This window comes from Vigna angularis, chromosome 2, assembly GCF_016808095.1.
Source record: "Vigna angularis cultivar LongXiaoDou No.4 chromosome 2, ASM1680809v1, whole genome shotgun sequence".
In the NCBI taxonomy this organism is placed as follows: Eukaryota; Viridiplantae; Streptophyta; class Magnoliopsida; order Fabales; family Fabaceae; genus Vigna; species Vigna angularis.
This window is the reverse complement of record NC_068971.1, coordinates 43541977-43556527: the sequence shown is the minus strand read 5'-3', so window position 1 is coordinate 43556527 and position 14551 is coordinate 43541977. Positions and strand designations below refer to the sequence as shown.

General features: G+C 32.9%; 1 protein-coding gene and 2 pseudogenes across 1 annotated transcript; all 3 read right to left on the bottom strand.

Annotated features, from left to right (window-relative positions):
- Nucleotides 1-1269: 1269 nt before the first annotated feature.
- On the bottom strand, nucleotides 1270-2769 carry LOC108327566 (probable protein phosphatase 2C 79; annotated as a pseudogene).
- LOC108329720 (pentatricopeptide repeat-containing protein At3g53360, mitochondrial-like) lies at nucleotides 1754-6020 on the bottom strand (annotated as a pseudogene).
- A 1154-nt stretch (nucleotides 6021-7174) lies between these two features.
- Nucleotides 7175-9445, bottom strand: LOC108327049 (probable protein phosphatase 2C 38). The gene is made up of 5 exons (XM_017560732.2): nucleotides 9081-9445; nucleotides 8604-8996; nucleotides 7929-8296; nucleotides 7574-7810; nucleotides 7175-7472 (listed from the first exon to the last, which is right to left on the bottom strand). The coding sequence occupies exons 2-5, from the start codon at nucleotides 8890-8892 to the stop codon at nucleotides 7254-7256; spliced, it is 1113 nt and encodes a 370-aa protein (XP_017416221.1). The 5' UTR covers nucleotides 8893-8996; nucleotides 9081-9445; the 3' UTR covers nucleotides 7175-7253.
- Nucleotides 9446-14551: the final 5106 nt, after the last annotated feature.

Here is a 14551-nt window from a genome sequence, read left to right as displayed (position 1 = left end):
ATTCGTAACCCTAGTTGATTCTCACATAATTCGGTGTTCATTTGCTCCCATAATTTGGTGAAACTCTCAAGGTGAAGCTTGGTAATATTAATTAGGAATGAAAAAAAAAATTATTCATAAGTAAAATCTACTATAGATACTAAATAAATATATGTGAATAGTGAATTTGAATATTTAATTATCCTCTTGTTGACGAGTGAGCACCGGTATTACAACATCCAATCACAAATATCTACAATTTATTAATAATTATTGGCTAATTTTATTTTAATATTTAAAATGATCAAAATTAGTAAAAAAATATTAATTATTAAAAAACGTCAAATATCTCTATTTTTATTTAGATTGATGTAATTGAAGTTACTTTGATAAAAGTTAAATTTATATTTTTATGTAACTCATTTAATTTTTTTAGACCAAATTCATTTGTATTAATATTTTAGTGTGCAATTTTATTTGAATTATATTTTAAAATTAATTTTTATTTAAATTTATATGGTAATGAATTGTTTTTAAATAATTTTATTTAAAATATATATATATATATATTTAAAAAGTCTATATACAGGTATTCTTATACATCCGTATATATAAAAAAACCTGTAAATATATATTTTATGATATCCGAGGGACAAGTAACAGAACATATAACATGATAGATTTTTTAGACGGAATCGATAATCGATAGATAGTTCCGGTAACCGACTCGTTGTTATCCTAAGTTGTAACAAAGTATAAAAATTTCTTAAACGATCTTTTTTAGAGTGAAATACTCAGCTTTAATTCCTAGCTGCGGTTTATGCTTCAGTCACAATTTTGTGGATGAGTTTGGTGGGTATAGGAATTTATGCGAGTGGGAACTGCGCAACTATCTTAAAGTGAAGTGCATATTTTGTGTCTGTAGTGTGTTGGACTCTAATCGTTTCTCACATTTACAAAGACCTCACAGCAACGCTTAGAAGGACAATATAGTATGCGAATTACTAAGCTTATCTGCTATCAGCCCTTGCTTGAACTTGAGCACATCTATGTCTCGTTAATGAATTCAACAAAGGAACAAAAGTAGGGACATTTCAACTTGCTTCTCTATAGTCATAACTGTTTTATTTTAGCTTCCACAGATGTAAATTTTTACTATTTCCTTAAATTCCTCTATCAGCGCAATGTCGGACTAATAACGCCAGTGCTTATTTGATCATATTTCAAGCTTAACAATAATCAATCACAAACTGGTTCACTTGAAGGACTTGAGAAGCATGCTGCGGTTGTGAAAGTGTGATGTTATGTTATTTGATTATGTTGTTTCGGTAACAATTGTGTAAACATGAAGACCAGAATTGTTTGAACTAAAAATTGGCTGACCCACCTCCTCTGATTGAAAGAGGAGAAGCCAACAGAGAGCTATTATCTGAGTTTAGGATTTAGATATACAACAATAACTGTAATATCATCGTGGAAGTGTCTCCTCACTCCTTCTTCTATCTTTTGCAGGTCTGACACTCTCATTTCTCTCTTCCTTGCTGCTTCTCGAAGTGCAGCTTTCACAAGTCGCCTACCAATACCCTGCAACATCAATTACCACCAACCATTAATATTCAGAAAGAACTTTTGCATGATAAAAGAACACAAACACATATCCTTTGGTGGAAGTAAAGGAACCTTACATTGCGTGGACTATTGCTGACTATATTCACAACTTCTTGGTTGCTAAGTTGCTCCCACAAACCATCAGAAGCAAAGATGAGAAATTGATCTTCAGGACCAAGTTTATGCACTGATATTTCTGGTTCATAGCTAAGAGTTGGCTTAAAGAAGGGTTCGGGTAGTCTAAACTTATTCGGCAGAGGCTCCCTGTTAAATTCTTGTTTCTTCAGATATGCATCACCTAAGGATCTTGAAACCAGCAAAGGCGCAAATCTGTTAACTTGGAATTCTCATGTTTTTCTTGTTGTAGCTTTTATAACATTCTCAACAATCATAACCAATTATTGTCACTTATTATCATTAAGTAAATAAACAAATTAACTCTAGATTTTTAAGGCTTTTTGCTTAAGGGTTTGGTTACTGAATCTAACGTTAGATAACAATTATCTTCAGAGAAAATATAATGCTTTTTAACTTCTCAAATTTGAGGTTTGAAGAAAAGAAATAATTACTAAAATCTTATTCGTTAACAACTAGTGCTATGAATCTCTCGAATTTTTACCTGTACAAGGCCTTTCACACGCCAAAAATTGTGTTTCTTAATCATGATTTGTGGATCATATGGGTGCATTGTCTGAAGTTCATCTCAGACAATTGGATAGCTGTTGTTTCCCTTCTTGCTCTCTCTACTTTCCCCAACACCACCCTTGAGTCTCCTTCATTTTCAACATATAGCATGCCATTGCAAGGTTATCCCTTTGTATAACATTCTTTGATATGTCTAGTCTTGATGCTCAGCTGCAAAACCTGCTTTACACAGAAAAATGTACCACCACAACGATATTAACGGAGAACAAAATTATTTTTGTTTTTCAGCAAGGTTACTAAAGATCTATGTTTTCAATTTAACTTGTCCTTATACATGATGTTAGCCAATATTAATAAGTCGTGGATATAGGAAACAAAAGTCTCCATGAGAATAATACTAACTATAAATAATCCTTATACTTTTCTCAGATCTAAACCAACATTAACATAGCTGCTGATACCAATTCTGTTGATATAAGCGGAGGCAGAATCAGGGAAATCATAATTGATCACACAATTCACACCTTTGAAATCCATTTACCGGGCAACCACATCCGTAGCAATCAAAACCCATGTTTTTCCAGCTCTGAAGTTATCAACAGCATTTTCTCGCTATACAAAAATGTAAGATATGAGAATTCATAAATCACAAAAAGAAAACTGCTAAATCAAAAACGACTAGTCCTTAGCCATTGGCGAGTGGAAGAAAACGAATAATTTAGGGGTATCTGTAATGATTCACTGCTTTGCAGTTCCCCTTTAATTAGTATTACTATAATATAAAATGGGGATGATGATCAGATTCCACTCTAAAAATTAAGTGTCATTGACTCATTGGATCAGTAAAAGATCATCATATATATGGGAAGAATTATAACCATTGGGGAGAGCCTATCAAAAGCTAATGTCTAACCTTTGGCAAGGATCATAACCATGATCCAGCATCTGCAACCATAAATCTTCTAGCACAGTGTAGATTTTGCCGCTCTCTGGATGAGAACTGTCTTCTGAGAAGAACACGTGGATCTGATCCTTAAATTCTATCCAACTTTGACCAGGAACCTTCTGTACACCCATTTGTTTCATTAAATGCCTTAGTCTCGCAACTTCTTTCCAGTTGCCGGCAGAAGCATTTATATTAGAAAGTAGCACTAAAGCAGCTGAATTGCAAGGATCGAGTTTTAATATATTTTCTGCAGCTTCTTTTCCTATCTCAAAATTACCATGAGTTTTACAGGAAGCGAGTAGAGTTTTCCATGTAGTAATGTCAGGATCAAATCCCGTTTTCTTAATAAAATTCTCTGCTTCGTACAAGCATCCAGCACGAGCAAGCAAATCAACCATGCAAGAAACATGCTCTCTTGTTGGTGCAATACCAAGTTCCACTTCCATGGTTTTATACAAGTGCAAACCTTCCTCCACCAATCCAATGTGACTGCATGCACTGAGAACCCCCAGATACGTGACCTCATTAGGCTGGACACCAAGATTCCTCATCATTCTAAAGAGATTAAGAGCTTCATGGCCAAGTCCAAACTGAGCATAGCCAACAATTAAAACTCCACGAGACAATATCAAGGTTCTGGGTTGAATCAAAAACATCACAGGCATGTTTAAGTGATCCACACTTAGCATACATGTCAATCAGTCTATTGCGGACGGAAACACCAACCACTAGCCCACTTTTAACAGTAAAGCAATGGACTTGATTCCCAACTTCTAGAGATGCCAATTCTGCACAAGTACCTAATATGATAGTTATGGTGATATTGTCAGGCTTATTTTCAGAAAAGAGCATTAGCTTAAATAATCTATAAGCCTCTCCTGCATGTTTGTGCTGCAAGCATGCTGATAGAATTGCATTCCAGGAAACTAAATTGGCTCTTTTACCCAAATATGTGAAAACATTGAATGCATCATGTAGACTTGAACACTTTGTGTACATCGTCAACAAAGAGTTGCATACAGCTGCTTCCTTATCTAAACCTACTTTAATAATGTAAGAATGCATTTGCATGCCTTGGTTACGTGTCAAAAAGCTCCCACAAGGACAGAGTAAGGAGAGAAAAGTAATGTCATCTGGGAGCAATCCTGTATGCATCATCTGGCGAAAAAATGATACTGCTTCATTAACATGACCACTGTCAGAAAATGCTGCAATAATTGCATTCCATGACACTAAATCCGGGCTTTCAATTTGATAAAATGCCCTTTCTGCCAAAGGTAAGAATCCAAATTTTGCATACATGTCACAGAGGGAGCACCCGGCGAAAATGTTTCTCCCTAAACCAAATTTAGCGCAGACTCCGTGAATTTGCCTTCCAAATTCAGGTTCTAGAAGGCTTCCACAAGCACTGAATACACTGCCAAATATATACTCATTTGGTTGGTAAACAGATTGCCTGAGCATATCTCTGAAAAGATATAAAGCTTCTATGTCATTACCAAGTTGAGTATACCCTGTAATCATAGAAGCCCAGGAAATTAAATCCTTTGTGGAAATCATGGCAAACACACTTGAGGCATGTGCAATTTGTCCAAACTTCGTATACATTGATATAAGAGCGTTTTGTGCAATTAAGTGATGATCATACCCTGATTTAATGACTTGACCATGTAGTTGTCTGCCTAAGTCTATATCTGCCCCAATGCAGCAAGCCTTAATGATGCTTCCAAATGTAAATTGGTCTGGGAGATAACCTGATCGCAGCATTTGAATATACATGATGATGGCATTATTCTCTTCATCATTCTTCATGTATCCGGAGATCATTATAGTCCAAGAGACCACATTACGCAGCTGCATAGCATCAAAAACTTTTCTAGCATCCTTCAAAGAACCACATTTTGCATACATATTAATAATATGATTTTGGAGAACAAGGTCTGGCTGACACTTGGATTTTGAAATGTGATCATGGATTTTCTTGCCGTAATTTAGAGATCTAAAGTTGGTACAGGCCAGTATTAGATTCGCATACGTGCTTGGTTCAAGGTGGATACACGATTTCTCTAGATTGAAATTAAATGCATCAAGTGCTTCTTTGTAATGCTGTTGCTTGCACATCAAGTTGATGTAATTGTTGGTTGATAAGTTTGTACTGAGACTGGAGACTACTCTTGTTGATACAACAGGTCTTGTACAATTATATATACATCGAATTTGGCTTGGAATGATCATTGGCAGGGGATATCGACAAAGCAAGTGAAGTTCTTCTTATTGTTGAGAATCTTACTGGGTGTGGTGTCAGGATAATGAAGTGGACACAAATGAGTGTTTGTGATTAATGAAATAAAAAATCCATAATTAGATGAACCCACTGGGAACACTTATGTAAAGCCAGGTATTGGACGAATATCAAGAAACCGCATATGATTATGTAGTACCTGGGCGCAGTGTTGTTAAAATCGCGAGTAAACTCGCAAACTCGTACGGTCCTGCGAGTTTACATCACCAAGCGAGCTGACGCGGAGGCTGGAAGATAGGAGCAATTATGCGAGGGTGCTCGCTGGATCCGAGGACCATGCGCCGTGTCGATCTTTCTGGTAGGGTTCTGTTTCGCATATCAGAACCAGAGGAGAAGACCCACACGAGGCACGAGCTTCACGACGACCATTCTTGAAACCGCAGTCCCACTCACCGGCGGATGCCGCCTTCGCACTTACCGGAACTCGCCGCCCTCGCTGCGTTCTGTTTACTCTTTTTTCTTTCCCGCCTCTATTGCTTTTGGTCTTCTGGGTTCTGACAAGAGTTGAAAAAATTGGCATGAAATTCTTTATGAATTTGTAAATTTGTTAGTTATTTTTATATGAACATTTTATGAATTATGAATTTTGTTAATAGTATTATGGACTATTTTATAATTTTCATAATATACTTATTTATGGTTTTAATAATATACTTATTTATAAATATAATATTTTATATATTGGTAACTCTAACAAATGAAGTTAGGATTTTTTACATATTTTTTTTCCGTTCCTCCTATTATTCTGGAAATAGACATCAGTGTTGTACTAATTACCAGTGAAAAGGGAATCAAAGAAGTCCAATATTATAGTTTTGACTGCTATTTTTGTTTGGTTTCAAACTAGAAGGCTGCTATTGCTGGCAAAGCTAGAGGAGGTATCTGAATGAGAGCTTGCGTAGTTAATTGTAGGAATTTTTCTTGTAAGTGAATAGTCCATTGCTCCTTATGCCATCCTTTCTAGCTTGGCTTGTGATGTTAAATTCAATTTTCATTCATGAGATTTTTTCTCTTACTTTTTCTGCAGTATTTAGTTTTTAGCAGTTCAATATTAATTCTGGATACGTCTTTAATTTGTTTGATGATAACTTCCTCTATAAGATAAAAGAGACTCAAGTGATCTGAAGAAGCTTTTTTCTATTTGTTCTTGTGTTAGCTTCGTAGCTCATTTTGGAATCTACAGCTTGAAAGCTTAATGAACGTTGCAGAAACAAAGCTTTTGAAATTTCATCACCCTCTGTTTCTAATGCATTGCCTTTCGCTTGTTCCAATGTTTGCAGGATAAAATATTACACTAGATTATGCGCGACATTTTTGAAATGCAGTAGACACATGTGCATTTAATTTAATGTAGCATCGCCATCCAAGATACCACCAAAATTATCGTTTAGGGAGATCGAGTATAATCTAGGAATGAATTTGAGCACATTTATTTCTCGTTAATCAATTCAACAACGGAACAAAAGTTGGAAATTCAACTTGCTTCTTTATAGTCATAACTGTAGATGTAAATTTTTACTATTTCCTTAAATTCCTGTATCAGCACAATGTCAGACAAATACCGCTTGTGCTTGTTTTCTTTAGCATCTTGAGAAAAGGTTTTGAGAAATTTATTTGATCATATTTTAAGCTTCAACAATAATCAATCACAAAGTGCTTCGCTTGAAGGACTTGAGAAGCATGCTGCTGCGGTTGTGGAAGTGTGATGTTATGTTATTTGACTATGTTGTTTCGGTAACAATTTTGTAAACAGGAAGAGCATGATTGTTTGAACTAAAAATTGGCTGACCCACCTCCTCTGATTGAAAGAGGAGAAGCCAACAGAGAGCTATTATCTATGAGTTTAGGATTTAGATATACAACAATAACAGTAATATCATCGTGGAAGTGTCTCCTCACTCCTTCTTCTATCTTTTGCAGGTCTGACACTCTCATTTCTCTCTTCCTTGCTGCTTCTCGAAGTGCAGCTTTCACAAGTCGCCTACCAATACCCTGCAACATCAATTACCACCAACCATTAATATTCAGAAAGAACTTTTGCATGATAAAAGAACACAAACACATATCCTTTGGTGGAAGTAAAGGAACCTTACATTGCGTGGACTATTGCTGACTATATTCACAACTTCTTGGTTGCTAAGTTGCTCCCACAAACCATCAGAAGCAAAGACGAGAAATTGATCTTCAGGACCAAGTTTATGCACTGATATTTCTGGTTCATAGCTAAGAATTGGCTTAAAGAAGGGTTCGGGTAGTCTAAACTTATTCGGCAGAGGCTCCCTGTTAAATTCTTGTTTCTTCAGATATGCATCACCTATGGATCTTGAAACCTGCAAAGGCCAAATCTGTTAACTTTGAATTCTCATCTTTTTTCTTCTTGTAGCTTTTATAACCTTCTCAAAAATCAACAAGGAACCACTTAATGCTACGAATCTCTCTAATTTTTACCTGTATGAGGCCTTTCACACGCCAAACATTGTGTTTCTTAACCACGATTTGTGGATCATAGGGGTGCCTTGTCCGAACTTCATCTCTCTCCATTTGAATGTTAACGTTGTGCTCTGCAGACAGTTGGATAGCTGTTGTTTCCCTTGTTGCTCTTTCTACTCTCCCCAGCACCACCCTCGAGTCTCCTGCATTTGCAACATATAGCATGCCATTGCAAATTATCCCTGCCAAACAACATGTACCGGTAGATGCAATCTGTGGTTTGCTTAGCCACTGTTTCTTCACAACAGACAGAAAACCCTCTTCTGTTGCAGAAAAGGCCCTTTGTATAACATTCTCTGATATGCCTTGATGCTCAGCTGCGAAACCTGCTTTACACAGAAAAGAGGTTATTAAACTTCTATGGATGTTTGTTTCTATTTGACTTTCAAATAGATCCTTACTTTTAAAATCATTAACAATTTCAGTTTTCACTGCCAAAAATATGGTCCAAATTATGCTACTTTGCAGTTGTGGTCCAAGTAATGGATTTAGTTTCAGAATATTGGGGTCAAGCAAGAAAATACTAACGGATTTTCACAGTCTTCAATTCATTCGAAAAGCATCAGAGAAAAAAATATTGTTCTTCCAGTAAACACAGATATGGTTATAGTAAAAGTTGAGGGCATATCATACTCTTGACATTGGCGAAGAGATTGTCACTGACAAACTGTGAGGCTGCGGAACCACCATGGCCATCGTATACACCAATAAATGTTCCTTGAGGACCCAGATAGTCAGAAGTCAAGGGTCCAGATTCAAGTTGGCTACGATCCTCCAATGAACTATTTGCTTGAATCACAGCCATTGAGAATTCCCCATAAAGATGGTTTCCCAAATCCTTGTACCATAGCAGTCCCTCAACTCTCCCATTTACATCTCCATCATCACCCACAGAAGCTGGCTTCCAGCAGAATCTAACCATACTTTTTTTTTTCAGACCCTTAAAGTAATAAAATACGAAGAAGTTTTCTTCAGCTGCTTATGCTTCACACGGTCTCTTATCCTGAAGTTATATTATATATATACCTAGGAAAAGCAGACATCATAGGATAAGAACAAATTTTAGCTAAAAGCCAAATTGGTATGGGGCAAACTAACTGAGAAGTATACCTTGGGATGACAAGCCAAGTAACTCTCATGCAAGTTCAGAGAATACTGAGGCCTTTTGGTGGTATGTACCTTGAACCTGAGCAGCATGCATTCGGAACTTCTCTGTGTGCCAATTTTCAGCAGCAGACTTAGCTGTAAAAGCACATAAATTTTCGATATGGCAGAGTTGGTCTAAGATTTGAGTGATAAAAGGGAGCAATGGATAAGAAAAGGGGTTTTGGATGTTATTGACAGAGGATCTTGAGAGCACTGAGACTAGATCTAAGATCAGAAAATGAAAAGAGATTTAAACTACAAACTCTGACAATGTAACTCATGTCCTTTCATTTGTCCCACATGATTTTAATGTTCTGAGGCCATGTGGGTTTCCAAAAGCCTTTCATGGCTAGGATTTCAGTTCCATCACATTAAAAAGGTATAATCCTAAGTGTTAGGTAACTTTGCTTGTCTACCTCTTCCACTTTCCATTTTTCTGGGTAAACGTCGACTTTTCCCTGCTTTAACTTTCGTGATAATGCATGACTTTACCAATCTAGAGTCTAGGACCCACGGGTTTTCTCACCCTTTACCATCATGGGTTCATGCACTTGATTTTTCCTCTCTAATACTTATCTCCACATTTCTGCTACATATCACTTTGTTTAACTCTGCAATACTTTCCTATATGTCTGAGTTGTAACAAAACATAAATATCTAGGTAAGTGTAAATATGTGATAAAGAAAAATTGGAAACTGAACAACACAACATAAAATATGTCCAAAAAGTGGTCCTTTAACACTTTTTTCCACAAACATGTTCCGGGGTGGTCAAATAAGTAAAATGGCAAAGTTCACTTTGGCTTTAACCTAACAAATTTAACCAGGAAAAGAAAAATGGACTCTTATCATATCCAGTATCTGCCAATACAGTACCAAATTCATTCACCCAATTTCTCCTGTGTGGTCATTTCATTTTTCTGTCACCGACTCACTGCATAATGATCTGTATTATTCTGATATTTTCTTTTTATTTTTGCAGTCAAAAACCTCACCTACCAGCATACATCATGGTCTAATAAACCCTGCAACATTTTCATTTCATAAATACTATTTTCTGGATACAACTTTGTTAGGCAAAGACTAATCCTTGTCTTAAACAGATATTTAAATCCTAACTGGCTGAGACTAATCCATGTCCTAAACACAACCCTTTTGGTGTATAAGGTTTGAAAGCTATGATTGAGAAGGGTGAGGAGAGAGTGCAGCTGTAGACATCAGAAAAGGTATATACGCGGATGAAGACAACTTGGAACTTGAAATGATGCATGCATTCACTGTATGAAACAACAGAGTATGGTTTTCAAATTCCGTCAACTTCAATATTAGTGGTGATATGATAATTTGGTGAAGGTGTATTAGTTAGCGAGCAATAGTTTATGGAAAGAGAAGTGGGTATAGAAGGATTTGTCGATTATATATTGTGGTTATGGATAGTAGCAAAGTGAATGATGGTTTTGCATGGGTTCCACCTATAATAAATTTGGATGCGTGCTCTTCAGAGAATAGTTAGAAAACAGGACGCATGATAGAACATATATATAGTATTTAGCAGATTTTCAATGAATAGTCAGGCTAGCAGGTGGCCTTGTCAACTCAACCTCACTCAATATGGAAACATGTAAAACATACATCCAAATTAAATTATTCATCATTTTAACATCAATTCATATCCTCACATTTTATTTATTTTTAATTATTTTAAAATTCAATTTTATATATACAAGATAGACCAAGTTGACATGTTTGAAGTGAATCACTGATTCAGACCTATCGTTTCTTATTTTTTTACTATATTTCATCAAGTTCTCTGTTTCAAGCAAGGGTTCAGGTAATTTTAATACCTTTTTCTTTCTAATGAATTTCACCTTTAATTAAGAATTAAGTCAATTGTAAAGTTAGATATTTTCAATTCAACTTTTATTACAAATTTTATTTTATTTAGTGTTTAATTTTTTTATAATTTTAAATTGAGTAGATGTGGTTTGATTTTGCAACTGTTATCTTCTATCGTCATTATTTATGTGTCTCCACACGAACAATAAAAAAACCAGTTCAATTAAGTTTCTATTAGAAAAATAATTTATTATATTTAGTGCCAAAATTCTTTATATATTTTGATGTCAAGTGAAGTACGTAACTGATTACATTTACCATTTAAGGTTTAGAATCTTAATTATAAAAATTTACATTGTTTGATTTTTTTTCTTTTTAAATTAAATACGTAAACAAAAATCAAACAACCAATGTGTAGAAACCAAACATTGTCATTTGGTAAAACAATTAGTTTTTGGAATTTTATTTTTGTATTGCTAAGTTCGTGATATTATGCTTAGACAACAAAATAAATCTGTTTTGTTGTTTTAGTTTATAACAGGGACTCGATTAAAAATATAACAGATTTAGACATTAAATAGAATAATTTTTTTAACAAAGATTCCATTGAAAATATAGAACCTACGAGATATTTTAATTATTTTGTTTTTTTTTTTTTTTAAAATGAAGACATGATGATGATCATGACAAAATCAAACTGTAAAATTAATTAAAAAGTTATAAAAGTTTTGAACGTTCAATATAATTTTTTTAATTAAAATGGAAATGTATGGCATAGTTAAAATTTTATTAAGCCAGTAAAATAGCAAGTAATACTAACTACACTTACTCATATCATCAAAATAATTTTAATTTTTTTACCCATAATACATATTATGGAAATTTATTGTGAACTAAATTTCTAAGAAATTAATAGTAGTTTGTCTTAAGATAACTGTATTTTTGGATTTGATTTATTTGTCACAACAAGTTTGTTTGGAGAATTGACTTTGATTAACTTTTGTGATTTTGAACTAGTCAAGTGTTTGAATTAATATGTCCAATATATATAATCATTAACTCTTAATCTAATTTATAATAATTGAATCATTAAAAATTTAATTAAGAGAATTATTTTGAGGATGAAACATATTAAATAAGTTTAATATAAACCTACTTTTGTTTTTGCATACCAAATATTTAGGTACCTAATAGATTATAGAAATTTTGTTTAAGACTATTAATTTTTCTTTCTTTCGCTTCTATTATTATGCTTTTAATAAAAAATTTAATACTTTTACGTTTATGTTTTTGTCCTTCGATGTATTTTTATAGTAATAAACTATTATATGTTGACTATCTAAAATTATATATTAAATTCTAAAAACAAAAAATGTCACAGAACTGAAATTTATTCAAGCCATTTATTTATTAATAGATTAAAAAATGAAACAATGGATAACGGAATTCATTAAGATTGTGATAGAGAAACACATGGTTCTTGATCTTTAAATCCTGCATGTACGACAAGATTAAACAGTGTTTTCTTTTTCAATAATGGATTTCATAAATGAAATCGTACATATGACTTCAAAACCATAACTTATTATAATAATAAGTTCATATTATTTTATTCGGTGAAAAATGTTCATATTATATTATGTAACTCTCCATAAAAATAAATATAAATGATTTTGCATTAAGACTTTAAAAAATGAGCCGCACGTCCATCCATGTAATTTTTTTATAACGATCCATTTTCTCTAGTTGTAAATTCGTGAAGAAATATATTTGAGGTGATTAATTATTTAAAAAACGTAGAATATATGAATAAATTCCTGAAATATTTTATTTACTGATAGAATATTAAAAGTAAATTTAAATGATTGACAATCTATTCTTAGATTTGAAGGTGTGAGAGGTCAATTTCATATTTAAGAGTTTGGAAGATCTGAAGTTGTAGGAAAAACTTTGCAACGAAATTTTTAATAATAGAATAACACTAGTACATGGGATGCTCGATTATTAGAACGCATGTTACTCGTATGGGTCAATTTTTGGTCTTTCTTTCTGAAGCAACTCATCATGCTTTCTTTATTTCCAAGGTGCTAAGACTAGAATGCCCAACAACTCTTTAACTAGTTTATTATACTCCAATGCCTTCAATAATATTTTTATTCTAAAAGAGTTTATCATATATATTTTTTAAGTTAAATTCAGTCTTATAAATTAAATTTTTTAAATAAAGTTTTCACATATTTATTTTCAATAAATTCATCTTACTTTTTATTTATTTAGAATTTTAACCAGTTATGTAAAATTAAGATATTTACATTTTGAATGCGAAATAGACATTAATAAATAGTTTGATAAAAACTTAACAATGAGCACGTTCAATAATATAACAAATTTTATTAAATTTTTTTTTTATGATTCTATTATCATTTTAAGAAATAGATTTTAAATCTAACTTAATTATATAAAACTAATAATATTTATAATCATTTATATATTATAAATTCATTAATTAATATAAGTTTTTTAACATTTTTTCAAACTAATTCCTCAAGAACCATTTTTCCACTTCGGTATAATCCTTCCATTGTTTCAATTATTTGTGAAAGTGACATTCAACTTGCCTCATATAATATGGTTTTGATTTGATGTTAATGATTATGTGACACCCATATCTCCAAATTACTTTCATATCCCTAATTTTTAATTTTAGAAACCTCGACCATAATTCTTGATAATTGGTTTTCAGATTTGTGTAAATCTTTTCCATTTGAGGCCAACAAAGCCAATATTTACTTCATGAAGGATTTTGTTAATATCGTGAAAGAAAAAAATGATAATAATTGAGAAAGGGATTGATGAAAAAAGACAAGAACAATGCGATCCAAGAAATTTGAAAGAAGGAAAATAATTAATGTATAAGTTAAAGAAGTGTTAAATTTATGTATTGAAATTTCACATGATAAGAACATAATAGTTTACGTATGAAATGATTTCACATGTTGGGTAATCAAATTTGTGTAAACATAACATGTTTACGTATGTAATGATTTTGGTGATGTTTGTGGGAAGAGAAAGAAATAAGGCATAAAGGAAATTTGAATTGAAAGGTGGAGAGTGAAGTCCTATAAGTGTAAAATTGGTGCATTTTGTGTATCATATAACATGTTAATAATTATGTGTGTTGTCCTATTTGTAGTGTGAAAGGTGAGGCATAGCAAATGACACCATTCATGTTACCACATTTGTTATTTCCCCTACTAATGTCACTGCCAAATCTTCTATTCCATTTCTTTCTAATTATTATTTATAAATAAGGCTAAGATCATCTCATTTCAATATTTTGTTTCAATTAGATAATTTAAATTTACTGAATTGTACTTTTGTTAATTGAATAAAATATTTCAATTACCAATATATGTAAAAATTATTTTAAAACGGTAAAAATGAATAAAAAATAATTAATTATCAATGATTTTTGTTAATGATATTTGCAAAGATCTTGAGATTGACTTCAATTAAGATTGTCGATGATAGTTATTTAAACAGACATCAATGTTATTTTTTATGATGTTCGTCATTGAAGGTCTTTTGGAGACTTTTTT